The sequence below is a fragment of the Ranitomeya imitator genome, chromosome 8 (genome assembly GCF_032444005.1).
Source record: "Ranitomeya imitator isolate aRanImi1 chromosome 8, aRanImi1.pri, whole genome shotgun sequence".
Taxonomy (NCBI): Eukaryota; Metazoa; Chordata; class Amphibia; order Anura; family Dendrobatidae; genus Ranitomeya; species Ranitomeya imitator.
Window position 1 is genome coordinate 184,011,617 of NC_091289.1, and position 15,095 is coordinate 184,026,711.

At 42.7% G+C, this 15,095-nt stretch overlaps 1 protein-coding gene across 2 annotated transcripts in view; it reads right to left on the reverse strand.

The window, feature by feature from the left end:
- Positions 1-15,095, reverse strand: part of PLPP3 (phospholipid phosphatase 3) — a 54,184-nt gene that overhangs the window by 16,514 nt on the left and 22,575 nt on the right. Inside the window, exons 2-3 of one of the 2 annotated variants that reach the window (XM_069738092.1) lie at positions 9,333-9,490; positions 530-810 (exon numbers count right to left, since the gene is read on the reverse strand). In XM_069738092.1, the coding sequence (XP_069594193.1) occupies positions 530-810; positions 9,333-9,490 (439 nt within the window). Of the gene's footprint in view, positions 1-529; positions 811-9,332; positions 9,491-9,702; positions 9,861-15,095 lie in introns of both variants that reach the window. The other variant, XM_069738093.1, reaches the window with a different exon arrangement.

Sequence of the window (15,095 nt, forward strand, 5' to 3'; positions counted from 1 at the left end):
AGGCTCCACAGGCGGTGATATATAACAAAGACCGCCCCTCCGGTTCTACGCAGGCTCCAACCACGCTGAAATGTAACAGAGACCGCCCCTGCGGTTCTACTCAGGCTCCACCCATGCTGATATGTAACAGAGACCGCCCCTGCGATTCTACTCAGGCTCCACCCACGCTGATATGTAACAGAGACCGCCCCTGCGGTTCTACTCAGGCTCCACCCATGCTGATATGTAACAGAGACCGCCCCTGCGGTTCTACTCAGGCTCCACCCACGCTGATATGTAACAGAGACCGCCCCTGCGGTTCTACTCAGGCTTCTCTATGGTCTGGCATTAGATTCATGCTGCCCGAACTACGTACTGTAGCACTGGATGCATGACTGAAGCTGGCTGGGCTTTACTCAAACACTATAGCATTCCAGAGGAGCCGACCGAGGTCCAACGTGCTCCAAACCTGGACCGGCACTAAAGCAGAGTGCTCGTATTCCCTACACCACCCCCGATTCTGCCAACATCCCCGCTGTTTGTCACATACCTTGCCTCAATGACTTTACTCTCCGGACCCGTGCACTCATAATCCTGGATGTAGTCATGAGATTCAAGAGAACAGTTGACTCGCGGATTACAAACTTCAATGAAATGGGGACGCAGACGTCCAATCGACACCTTTGCGATGTCCGTGAAGGACTGACTTATGGCACAGCCGAATACGAAGCACCCAACCTGCTTGTACAAGGCAGAGACGTAGGGATTCTGGATGAACGAATAGGAACGTTCCTTCAAGTAGTATATCCGGAAGAACTCGCCAACTATGATCTGCGAAGACAAGGAACCTTCATTAGTGAAATGCAAGGGAGCTCATAAACGGAAGAAGAGCAAGACCCACCACCGATGATTGTGTCTCAAAGAGATGAATGTTCCATGTCTATGGTGTAAGTGAATGGGGCAGAGCTGCAATACCTCGTGTGGCCTGCGGACAGGTGTGGCGCTATTGGGAGACGAAATAAGCCATTTTTCTTGACCCTGAACGACACTTTTCATAAGCATTTCTACCCAAATCAAAAAATAACGGTGGGTGTGGGACATACCGTAATATTCAATAGCAAAGGTAGACTGTGGATACGCAGTGCCCTTCACTTTACTGCGCTAGAAGTTCTCTATTTGTAAGTTACAGCCCCCACTTCCCCCGCGGTTTAGACTATTTGATACCATTGCGTTCCCATTATTTATCCTATTTTCTATATAGGCCTCATACGTATCCACAGTCGACCTTTGCTATTGAATATTACGGTATGTCCCACACCCACCTCTGCCCACTACTCTTACATACTTCACCTCATTGGTATGGATTTTGGGTTGTACAGGATTTCTGGCTCTGCGTTATCATATTTGTTATGTACCATGACTTTGTGCTTTTTCATTGTATATACCTTAGTTGTTTGAAATATCCACTTTTTGGCTGTTTTTTTGTTTTGTATACATTTGTGTTTGTAACCTATAATTTGATTTATCTATGTAGTAGCTGATGAAGGTCGCCGCGGACCAAAACGTTTTTCTGTTCATGCTACAATAAACTTCGCTGCATCATACACTTACGTTGAGTGCTGCGTTTACTATTTTGTATCTACATGGTTTGGGAACCTAACCTTAGCACCTTCCTTTTTTCCGTAGTTGTGCTCACGCTGTTTTTTCCAAAAGCTTTATGTAGTCTGTGTGCAGTCTATATTCATACACTGTGTGCAGTCTATGTTCATACACTGTGTGCAGTGTATATTCATACACTGTGTGCAGTCTATATTCATACACTGTGTGCAGTCTATATTCATACACTGTGTGCAGTCTAGGTTCATACACTGTGTGCAGTCTAGGTTCATACACTGTGTGCAGTCTAGGTTCATACACTGTGTGCAGTCTAGGTTCATACACTGTGTGCAGTCTATGTTCATACAGTGTGTGCAGTCTGTATTCATACACTGTGTGCAGTCTATATTCATCCACTGTGTGCAGTCTATATTCATACACTGTGTGCAGTCTATGTTCATACACTGTGTGCAGTCTATATTCATACACTGTGTGCAGTCTATGTTCATACACTGTGTGCAGTCTATGTTCATACACTGTGTGCAGTCTATATTCATACACTGTGTGCAGTCTATATTCATACACTGTGTGCAGTCTATATTCATACACTGTGTGAAGTCTATATCCATACACTGTGTGCAGCCTATATTCATCCACTGTGTGCAGTCTATATTCATACACTGTGTGCAGTCTATATTCATACACTGTGTGCAGTCTATGTTCATACACTGTGTGCAGTCTGTGCTCATACACTGTGTGCAGTCTGTGTTCATACACTGTGTGCAGTCTATTCATACACTGTGTGCAGTCTATATTCATACACTGTGTGCAGTCTATGTTCATACACTGTGTGCAGTCTATGTTCATACACTGTGTGCAGTCTATGTTCATACACTGTGTGCAGTCTATGTTCATACACTGTGTGCAGTCTATATTCATACACTGTGTGCAGTCTATATTCATACACTGTGTGAAGTCTATATCCATACACTGTGTGCAGTCTATATTCATACACTGTGTGCAGTCTATATTCATCCACTGTGTGCAGTCTATATTCATACACTGTGTGAAGTCTATATCCATACACTGTGTGCAGTCTATATTCATACACTGTGTGCAGTCTATATTCATCCACTGTGTGCAGTCTATATTCATACACTGTGTGAAGTCTATATCCATACACTGTGTGCAGTCTATATTCATACACTGTGTGCAGTCTATTCATACACTGTGTGCAGTCTATATTCATACACTGTGTGCAGTCTATGTTCATACACTGTGTGCAGTCTATGTTCATACACTGTGTGCAGTCTATGTTCATACACTGTGTGCAGTCTATATTCATACACTGTGTGCAGTCTATATTCATACACTGTGTGCAGTCTATATTCATACACTGTGTGAAGTCTATATCCATACACTGTGTGCAGCCTATATTCATCCACTGTGTGCAGTCTATATTCATACACTGTGTGCAGCCTATATTCATCCACTGTGTGCAGTCTATATTCATACACTGTGTGCAGTCTATATTCATACACTGTGTGCAGTCTATATTCATACACTGTGTGAAGTCTATATCCATACACTGTGTGCAGCCTATATTCATCCACTGTGTGCAGTCTATATTCATACACTGTGTGCAGTCTATGTTCATACACTGTGTGCAGTCTATGTTCATACACTGTGTGCAGTCTATGTTCATACACTGTGTGCAGTCTATATTCATACACTGTGTGCAGTCTATATTCATACACTGTGTGCAGTCTATATTCATACACTGTGTGCAGTCTATATTCATACACTGTGTGCAGCCTATATTCATACACTGTGTGCAGTCTATATTCATACACTGTGTGCAGTCTATGTTCATACACTGTGTGCAGTCTGTGCTCATACACTGTGTGCAGTCTGTGTTCATACACTGTGTGCAGTCTATATTCATACACTGTGTGCAGTCTATATTCATACACTGTGTGCAGTCTATGTTCATACACTGTGTGCAGTCTGTGCTCATACACTGTGTGCAGTCTGTGTTCATACACTGTGTGCAGTCTATATTCATCCACTGTGTGCAGTCTATATTCATACACTGTGTGCAGTCTATGTTCATACACTGTGTGCAGTCTATGTTCATACACTGTGTGCAGTCTATGTTCATACACTGTGTGCAGTCTATATTCATACACTGTGTGCAGTCTATATTCATACACTGTGTGCAGTCTATATTCATACACTGTGTGAAGTCTATATCCATACACTGTGTGCAGCCTATATTCATCCACTGTGTGCAGTCTATATTCATACACTGTGTGCAGTCTATGTTCATACACTGTGTGCAGTCTGTGCTCATACACTGTGTGCAGTCTGTGTTCATACACTGTGTGCAGTCTATATTCATCCACTGTGTGCAGTCTATATTCATACACTGTGTGCAGTCTATGTTCATACACTGTGTGCAGTCTATGTTCATACACTGTGTGCAGTCTATGTTCATACACTGTGTGCAGTCTATATTCATACACTGTGTGCAGTCTATATTCATACACTGTGTGCAGTCTATATTCATACACTGTGTGAAGTCTATATCCATACACTGTGTGCAGCCTATATTCATCCACTGTGTGCAGTCTATATTCATACACTGTGTGCAGTCTATATTCATACACTGTGTGCAGTCTATATTCATACACTGTGTGCAGTCTATATTCATACACTGTGTGCAGTCTGTGTTCATACACTGAATTATACAATCTGTACATATACAGCTGTTCATGGTCCCATCTAGTCATCGGATTGCTGCGGTGTACTGACTATTTACTCTTCAGATCATTAAACTCCATATTAAACATGAAGAATAGTTTCAGCATATCCCCCAATGACCACCGGTCGGACCACCCCTCCCGTACGTTATACAAGTCATCCCAGCTGAAGTGGAACCATGGCTCGGCCCCATTTGCTGTAACCTCTGCTCCAGAAGGTGGACTGTAAATTCGGTGATATTAGACTCCACAATACTCAGTGAAGTCTCTTGGAAGTGACAAAGTGGCCATAAATCAGAGTTATGACCTGGAGAGGCTCCGCTATTCTGACGGGGCAAGTAATTAAAATCAGACTGTGAAACCAGATCCAACTCTGTCACCTCTGCAGAAGGGGACGGGGCCTGAGCGCCAAGTTATCCTGCCAACCCCTCCTCCATGCCACAGACTGCCGGCCATGGCCACGGCTCTCTATAGCACAGGGTGCCCACTATTTTACTGGACTGGCACTGTACATAGGGGCAAGGCAAAAAAAATGCAAACATAAATTGGGAATAATGGACACATTGTGAAAACTCAGTTCCTTGATTTATAAAACTTTATACATCTTGTAAAGTTTGGCTTAAGAAATTTATATCAGTATCTGTGCCCCGGGCAGAAAAAGGGGAATTAGTGAGACTGGACGGGAATACGCAGCCTTCATTATGACAATAGTGGAAATAGACATGAGATATGGGATGGACTGTGAAGACCCCCAAAACTGTCAATACTGGATATTCTCCAATAAGCATGTACTGAGCCAAGCCCTATGATGCCGTCCTATTAAATATTATAGGAATCCTATAGTTTATCCTCAGCAGTTCTCCAAGTCCCCCCCCTCGGCCCCCTGTATCTATATTTATTTTACTATCAGGGTCCCATCCCCCTTTTGTGACACTGCTGGTGGTCCTACACAGATGCTGCAAGCTGTAAAGAATTAATTGAAGAATTAACTAAGTAACCAAAGTTTCTATTTTCTTTTTCCTATTTTTCTAGGAAAACAGAAGACACAGAACAGACGGCCATTCTGTGCCGGGCATCGGGGCAAGTAAAGGTCCTGACTCCTCACAGATGTAGCTGAGAACGCAGGGGGATCTCAGATGTCTAAATGGGTCTAATTACCAATTATCAGAACTCAACATGGAGTTAATATTATAACCAGGGACAGAGTTGACCAATTGGGCATTAGGGCATTGCCCAAGGGCCCATGGCAGGACATGTAAAAATATTTAAGGGGTGCTAGTATGATGCAATATGTTATCTCAACCCATATCAATAAATGCTCCATAAGGTGCCCATAACCCATGTGGACCCCCAACTTAAAATCATCTTACCCTCTGATAGACTAGCCCCATGAATCTATTATAATGTAGCCATTCCTTTGAGTGTACAGGACTTCCAACCTTCCCTCCACAAATCAAGAGAGTTACCAGGGTGACAGGCTTTGGAAAAGTGATTTCCTTCATGTGCCCCCTCTTCCCTATATTTGGACATTAGGGTACTGCCATGGGGTTCACAACTAGGCGACAGCCACAGTCCCTTATTCAGTTATATCAGGGAATGCAAAAAAAAAAAATATCTTCAAGGCAAAATTTCTTCTAGCAATCAGTATAATAATTTAGTCTATGTGAATCAAGAGTCTAGAGGTCAGTAAGGTGGGTATGATCAATGTGGGCAATGATGCAATTTGAAGCTTTTGGGGTCCCAAATGCAAAATCTGTAACTACCAGGTGATATTAATAATTTTGATCTTTTTGCAAAGGCAAAAGGGAACTACTTGTCTTATTAGTCAGACTGCAAGCAAGGAGGTTGCATCATGAGGCCCCCTAATCAGGGTTACATTGTAACCTTTAGGTTATTGGCTGCCGCTTCTGTAATTAATCTTGTATCTTGTCAATCAGGTCGTTATTATGGTTATTACATAATGATATGTTCCCTGAAATCCTTCACTTGTTACTTTTTCTATCAATGACATAATAACTTAATTAACTTAATAGCCCCAACTGCAAGTTTTGTAAACTGGTGTCATCATGCAGGTCACGATTCCTTCCTGAGATGTCACCACCCAATAAAATCACCAGGGAGCCTGCAAGGGCCACAACTTCAAGGGCCCAGCATTGTTGCACTTCAGTTCTTGGAGACTATGGAGACTATGGAGAGTGGTCAAGATGCTGGTTAAACAGACAGGTAACCCCAACGTCCACTTATTCTGAATAGTCTGTCATTTAAATGTGCCTTAGATTTAAAGGGCTTGTGTCATCAGTAAAAGTTTTAATCAGGTTTTCATTTAAAAAAAAATCAGAAATCTGGCCACCGGGGCTTTTTAGACTCTAACTAGATGTTATTTCAGGAAATGCACACGTACATTAGCAGTAGCAATAAACGGATTCTGATCCTATTTTTGTACTGAAGCATCTAATGTGCATGTGCAAAGATAACGTGAAGGGAGGGGGAGCAGGTGAGCTGTGACACGCCTATTGTGATTGATGGATCCTGTGTTATCATCTGTGCTCAGAGTTATTGATCATTGTAATTCTGCCTGTGATGATAATGAGACTTCTGAAAAAGTCTTTCGCATAAGATTGGAAATATAAGTCTGAAATAGCTACAGTGGTCAATATGAACCTTTAATTTACAAAAAATAATCATAAAATAATAATGCATTTAAAAGGAATCTGACAGCAGGATTTCACCCCCAAACTATTTATATATTCCTGTAGACCTTTCAATGCCAAATTCAGCAATGCCTTTACATGTCCAGTCTGTTCCTCTGCTACTAAGAAATCTGCGTTTTAATTGATATGCAAATGAGACTGAAGAGGTATGGTAGATCTGAAGGCTCTGTCACTCCAGCTCTATTTCCCACCCAGCACAGGCTCCTCCTGCTTGACAGACAGCCTCTATGCTGTGTGACTTCAGGCAAAGGAGCCAGCACTAAAGCAGGAGCAGGCAACAATGGGCAGGGCGTAGAGCTGGAGTGACGGAGGCTTCAGATCTACCAAAGCTCTTCAGTCTCATTTGCATATCAATTAAAATACTGATTTTTCAGTAATGGAGGAACGGACAGACCTTGTCAAGGTATTGCTGGACTTGTCTTTGGAAAAGTTACATGCGCATATAAATAATGTGGGGGTGGACGATCAGTGTTCTCAACCAGATATCAACCTACATAAACTGAATTTATTAAAAAAAAGTTAAGAAACTTTGCAAAAACTTTGTAACTACTTATAGTCTAGCCACATTCAGAGCTGCGTTCACGATTCTGCAGGTTTCCTCCTCCCATACCTCCTGCAATCTAGTGCTTCACATGTCATATAAGCACAGAAGAATTGTAAATGCAGCTCTGGCTGTGAATAGAGTAGGAGACAAGAAATCAATTCAGATCAATATAAAACAATGTAACATATGTTATTAGGATATACGTTACCTGTTACAGGGAAATAACCCTTTATGTTCCCAACACCTGGATACATAAAACGTATCAGTGACCATAAGGCGATATCTATAGGATCCATAATCACGGAGTGGAAGATGGATGCCAGACACAGAGGTGGATTGTGCTAAATCCGCGACCTCTGTCCCTGGAGCGCCATCTTCTATAAAGAAAGCTCTAGCGTGGGGCCCCAGAATTAATCCACATATGGAAGAAAAGCAAAAGATTTTCCCAACACCGATGCAAAAGCAGAGATAACTTGGAATAAATCAGTAGTAATTAAAACCAGATCCACATAAAACTGCAATAATAGTAATTGCTTCAAGAAACGAGAGAAGAAGAAGAAAAAAAAATCACCCTGAACTCTGAGATGAACTGTAATTTGTGGAAACGTCTGGATGAGAAATGGCTGCGTGGTAATAGATGTTGGTTTTCAAAATAAATCATCAAGAGGGATCTGAGCTCAATTTATCTGATACAGAACTCCAAATCCCCTGCGGAGTCATAGACTAAGATGCAATTCCTGCTGCCAGAAGCCACCACTAGAGGGAGCTCACTGTACACTGTCCTAGAACTGGGCTCAATGTATGCAGTAAGCTCCTGAGCTCCCTCTAGTGGTGGCTGCAGGAGGAGAGAAATTCATCTTTTTTACTCTATGTCTTTGCAGGTGATTTGTATCAGCACCACAAAGCTTTGGCAAATTGAGAATTATTTTAGATATTCAACAAACAGAATTGGTACAGAATATTTAGCTGGAGAGTTCTTAACCTTCTTTGGCTCACTGAATTTTAATTTTTCGGATGAAACCTCATATTTAAAGTTAGCAAGAGCTAGTTATACCTTACCAATAGGTGGGATAACACTGCTGGGACCCCCGCCCATCAGAAATGCCTGAAAGGAGCGATACTGTGCATTGAATAGACACTGTGTGTCTATTCACTCTCTATTAGACTGCAGTAGCTGGCCATCTCTGGCAGTACCATTGACAATGAACGCATGCATCCAAATCGGGCATGGATCCCTAATCTTCGGTTTGGAGGGAGTCCCATAGTTCAGAACGATATCACCTGCTTGTGATAATTTGCTCCTTTGATAATAAATATGGAGCATTTCCACCCAATAGTGCTATTTAAGGACCACTCTACCCCTTAAATTTCACATTTACCCATCTACCAATTCATACCTGACAGTATTTCTAATGGTGATGACATCCACTTTTTTTTTAGCAGCAGTGACCGTCAGGTTGTCAACTCCGCCCCTTTTCTATAATCAATAAATTTTGCAACAATGTATCAAAAATTAAAAGGGAAACTGCACCCAAAGAGTTAAGCAGGTCTCAAGGTTTCTAAAAAGGAATCGATCCCAATTAAAGAAGGGGTCCAGGAAGAGGGGAGAATGCATTTCTTAGGGATCCCCCTAGTGGCCCGGAGGTTAAGAACTCTCATCAGCCCCTATTGAAGCCCACAGCAATAAACGGAAGAATAAAAACAGAATAGATTTTGGGGATGGACAGTTTGCAAACTTACAGCAAGGATGGAAATAAGAATGCCAGCAGCAGAGAGCACAGCGTCATTAATTGTCTCTCCCGATTTGTTGGGGTACCGGATGCTTTCATCGTTACAGTAAAACCCCCGCCGATACGGTTGGATTCTGTTAGTTTCAATTATCAGGAAAGGGAGGGCGGCTAGGCATAGAGCGAGAGAGAAAACACAAAAAAAATGGGAAACATGGTCAATGCACAAAATAATACACAAGATGAATGCACAGGGCGGGCGGCGCGGAGCCGAGCAGGACCCCCCCCAGGGGTAAGGATGGCCACCAGAGCTCCATCATTACTATGGGAGGGGGCTGGCCAGGGCTCCGCGGGGCCTGGCTCCTGGGCCACATGTCACTTACAGTAAACAGCGCCACCAGCGACGCCAGCGCGAGAAGCATTGGGACTGATATTGTGCTTCTCTTAACCTCATGTCTGATGCTCTGATCACTGCAGAAAAAGCCCCTCTGGTAGGGCAAGATGGCAGATGTACAGTTGGTCACGACTGCCGGGGCGCAGGCTGTTAGGACAAACAGTAAAACGTCACAAATTACAGTTAGCTCCGCTATGAATAAATTACCATAGAAATCTACGGCGATATTGGGTTTTTTTTTTTACTCCAGTCACATCCAAAGCTGCATTCACAGTTTCGCAGCTTTACTGTTGTTTGTTCAGAATGTAAAAGGTGCCAACTCTCTACCGCCCCCTACTGGTTGTTATTCTGCATAACACTCTCTGGCAGGCAGCAGAATAGTGAACGCAGCTCTGGATGTGATTGGAGAAGAAAACAGAAAAATCGGCACATTTCTTTAGAAGTCCTGCAGCGTAAAACATGTTGGAGCCACAGGGTAATAAATGAGGATGGTGCGAGATATTACCACCGCGCTTTTCTCTATTCATCTTCCAACCAAATAATATAAAGCAAATGTAAAGCGGGGGCTGCACATGGGAATATCCAGTTCTGGGAAAACAGTTACTTTGCAGTAAACATGATAATGTCGCAACAATGTTGCAATTTACAGGAGTAAGAAAAATATGGCTGTTTTTTTCTGGGAACATAACCACTCCTACCTACAGGTTGTGTCGTGTATTGCAGCTTAGGCTGAGCTGCAATACCACACACAGCCTGTGGACTGGGGTGGCAGTGTTTTGGGGAAGAAAAAAAAAAAAAAGCAGCCATGTTTTTCTTATCCCTTTAAGAAAGGCATTACTCCTCTGACACATTGCACAATAAACAAAGGCGAGCGGCTGCACACAGTCGTGTCTTTCTCCTGCAGACAGAGCGGCCTTCAGCACCTGGAAGGAAAGCAGTGAAACATCTTATATAAACCAGGCTCATCTCTATTTCACTACCTAAACATTTCAGAAGTCGGCCAACTTGGCCAGGAGACGGGCGGTGCGTGCCAAGCGTTCGCAGAGGAGCCCGAGTCTGTAGATTGGGAGCAGCCCGAACTGGGGGAAGGGGCGCGGGGCGCTTTAGCGCAGACCAGATCCAACCAATCCGATTGCACGAGGAAGATGGAGGTCTGCGGGACTTGCATTACGTGGCTTTCTGTCATTACTATTATTTTACACACCGTTTCTTCTGCAAATGGCTGGCACATGATAATCTGCAAAACACATGTTCCACTGGGGAGGGGGGAAAAAACGGGAACGTTAACCGCTTAATCCCTGGAAGACAGTCGCATGTGACAAACTTTGCACATGTTCTGTTAATTATTTTTTTTGGGGGGGGTGGGAGTCATTTAATCGTTTTGTTACTGGCAGGGATGAGGACTGAAGAGGTTAAGTGTTTTCAGATGCTGAGGGGGTGTAGACTTATTTTTGGGCTCTCATCTCCTCCATCGAATGGTGCAATTATTAAAGGGATTTTCCAATTTGAAAACTTAAAGGGATAATTCAGCATTCACAATTTTTCTTCAAATAGCTGAAAATGAAAAAACATAAAAACGAAAAAACAAATACCCTGTTTACCTCTTCTCCTCCCCATTCCAGCGCTGATGCTTCTTCCTTCTTTTCTTTCTTTGTTTACAAATATTGAGCATGTGACCTTTACACCCAATCAGGGGCTCCCATGACTAAAAACTAGAGAAAACTTCTGCAATCTGTAAGATACTTTTTAAGGCTGCCGTCACACGTTCAGTATTCGGTCAGTATTTTACATCAGTATTTGTAAGCCAAAACCAGGAGTGGGTGAAAAATGCAGAAGTGGTGCGCATGTTTCTGTTATACTTTTCCTCTAATTGTTCCACTCCTGGTTTTTGCGGAGAAATACTGATGTAAAATACTGACCAAATACTACTAGTGTGACGGCAGCCTAATACTTCAAATCCTGACTATTTGCGAGAGCTCTGCTTGCCATCAGTGAATGCCAACATTCCTAATTGTAAGAAGCCTTTGAAACGTCACAACTTCTCACAGCAAAGTTTTTGCTACAGTCTGCACAATCCTCTATGAACTAAGCGCGTTTTGTGATCGCGGCGGAGCACTTCCCAAGATCTCTCCATACTCAACTCCGTTTCTTGCACCTCCTAACTTTGCTTCACTTGTGCGAGATTTCCCTTATTAGTACTTTATGTTACACAGACAATGAGCTGTCAATCAATCAATCAATCAATCAATCAGTCAGCAGCTGAGATGCAACAATAATCTAGATAAAGAAACTGAAGGTAAACTAATCAAATTTGCAGATGATGCAAAGCTACGGGTACCGTCACACTCAGCGACGCTGCAGCGATATAGACAACGAGCCGATCGCTGGAGCGTCGCTGTTTAGGTCGCTGTAGAGACGTCAAACACAGCAGCTCCAGAACGATGCAGGAGCGATCCAGTGACGTAACGGCGACTCACTTATCGTTCTCGCTGGTTGTTAGCTCCATGTAAAACGTTGCTGGCATCGTTGCTTTTGATGTCAAACATGACGATACACGCCGACCTGACGACAAAATAAAGTTCTGGACTTCTAGCTCCGACCAGCGATGGCACAGCGGGATCCTGATCGCTGCTGCGTGTCAAACACAACGAGATCGCTATCCAGGACGCTGCAACGTCACGGATCGTTGTCGTTCTCGTTGCAAAGTTGCTGAGTATGACGGTACCTTAAGAGGGACAGCTAACACTAGAGAAGACAGAGAAAGGATTCAGAAGGATCTAAATAAGCTTGAATAATGGGCAGAGACTAAAAGAATGGTATTTAACGGAAAAATGCAAGATTCTACATCTGGAAAGCAAAACGAAAATTACATATTTAGAACAGGAGGAATAGAACTAAGCAACAGCACGTGTGAAAAAGACTTGGGTATAATAATAGATCACAGACAGCACATGAGTCAACAGTGGGATGCAGCAGCAAAAAAGGTAAAAACAGTTCAGGGATGTATTAAGAGAAGCATAGAGTCTAGATCACGTGAAGTAATTATTGCCCTCTACTCCTCCTTGGTCAAGCCTCATCTGGATACTGTGTCCAGTTCTGGGCACCAAATTTAAAAAAAAAAAGACATTGGAAAACTGTATCAAGTTCAAAGAGCGACCAGGATGGTGAGTGGACTATAAAGTATGTCCTATGAGGAACGGTTAAAGGACCTGGGAATGTTTAGCTTGCAAAAAAAGAAGGAGAGGAGACTTAATAGCTGTCTACAAATATCTGAAAGGATGTCACAGTGTAGCGGGATCATCATTATTCTCATGGAAACATGAGAGCAATGGAATGAATCTGAATAGGAGAAGATACAGATTAGATATTAGAAAAAACTTTCTGACAGTGAGGGTGATCAATGAGGGGAACAGGCGGCCACTAGAGGTGGTGAGTTCTCCTTCAATGGAAGTCTTCAGTTAGAGGCTGGACAGACATCTGTCTGAGATGGTTTAGTGAATCCTGCATTGAGCAGGGGGTTGGACACGATGACCCTGGGGGTCCCTTCCAACTCTAACATTCTAGGACTCTATCTACATTTTCAGAGGCACAGGCTCGGGAAATGCTCCGTCACTCCGAAAGCACTTATGACCTCATTTGCATATTGATAAAAATGTGAATTCTTAGATTATGGAGCTGAGGACTTATCTTTACAAGAACTACTTGACTTTTTAAGCGGTTTTGGGTGGGATAGGGGGAGGGGTGCACTCTGATGATAGTTTCCCATTGAATCAGGGCAGGTGGTCAAAATTTCCAAATAAATAATATTTCCACTGATTACAGCAGACGTAATGAAATTGGTGAAGAACTGAAATATTTGGTAATACTGGTGACTTCCAAAGTTATTAACTCTTTCTTATTCCAGCACTAGAGTGCCACTATCACCTCTGCACCCCTATAGGTACACCCCTGAATATCCAAAGCCACCACAAATGTACCCCTAAACACACAGCATGGATTATCCAGACCCTCTACTGATGCGCCCCTAAAGAAATACCCGACTATCCAGACCAACTAAATATGTGCCCACCTGTAATAGGTGCGGGGGGCTGCAATTACACCTGAGTCCTGCAGAATAGGGGGACTGAAAAGATCCCTTTACTCCCTATGAAAAGACTGTTACTATTACAGACCTGTGATAGTTGGGGGTCCCGTTGGAGATTTTGCATTGGGGACCCCAAATTTCAAAATGTGCCCCTGTAGACCCACCCCTGAACATCCCGACCCTCCATGTATACACCGCCGTAGATCACAGGTTATCCGGACGGACTACAGATGCCATATCTTCCATTTCTAATGCACAAGGAGCCATTTATTTCCAGCCCAGCGTAAGGAGCCATAAAGTCACTCTCAGTCTAATCTCCACATGACAAGGCTCGCTGCGCTGATGACGGAGCTTGGAAATTTCTCTTTAATATTTAGTAGCTGTTTAATTTTAGGCACCAGGCCAATGACTAGAAAGGAAAAGGAAAAAAATAAAGAACCCACCCTGCCAGGTCTGTGCGGGAGCCGGCGAGCCATGTGATCCGCGAGGTAAGCGCACATTATAAATATTATGATTGCACGCTTGTGACTTGGGTGCTATTTTAAGCAGTTCGGGGCTACTGGTGCTGGGGCGGGCTGGGGGGCTGTAAACTTCATTTGTGCTGTAATAGAGGCTCCAATTATTGAATTTGGCTAGTGGCCAAAGTGGCTGAGAGTGAACGTCTTATACTCTGCCGGAGAGCTTTGAAGCCGTCACATTTATGTAGAAATGATGTCTGTGTGCACACGTCCGAAATGTCCACTCTCCGATACCACCTCTTATGGTACACGGGAAGTGATTGTGGGGTCTATTAGCGACTTCATGTGTTCAGCTGCCAGTACTCACCCAGGTCATCGGGCCTCGCCCTGACATCTATGGCTGCTGCTTCTATCTATTATTTATCCATTATCTATCTATTTATCAGCTATTATTTATGCATTATCCATCATCTATTATCTATCTATCTTCCATCTATTATCTATCATCTATATATATTATCTATTTATTATCTATTATCTATCCATCTATCATCTATATATTAGCTATCTATCTATTATCTATCTATCTATCATCTATTATCTATCTATCTTCCATCTATCTATTATCTATATATATTATCTATTTATTATCTATTATCTAACCATCTATTATCTATCTATCATCTATATATTATCTATCTATCTACTATCTAATAACTATTTGTCTATTATCTATCTGTCTATTATCTAATATCTATCTGTCTATTATCTATCTATTATCTATCTATCTATTATCTATCTGTCTATTATCTATCTATTATCTAATATCTATCTATCTAT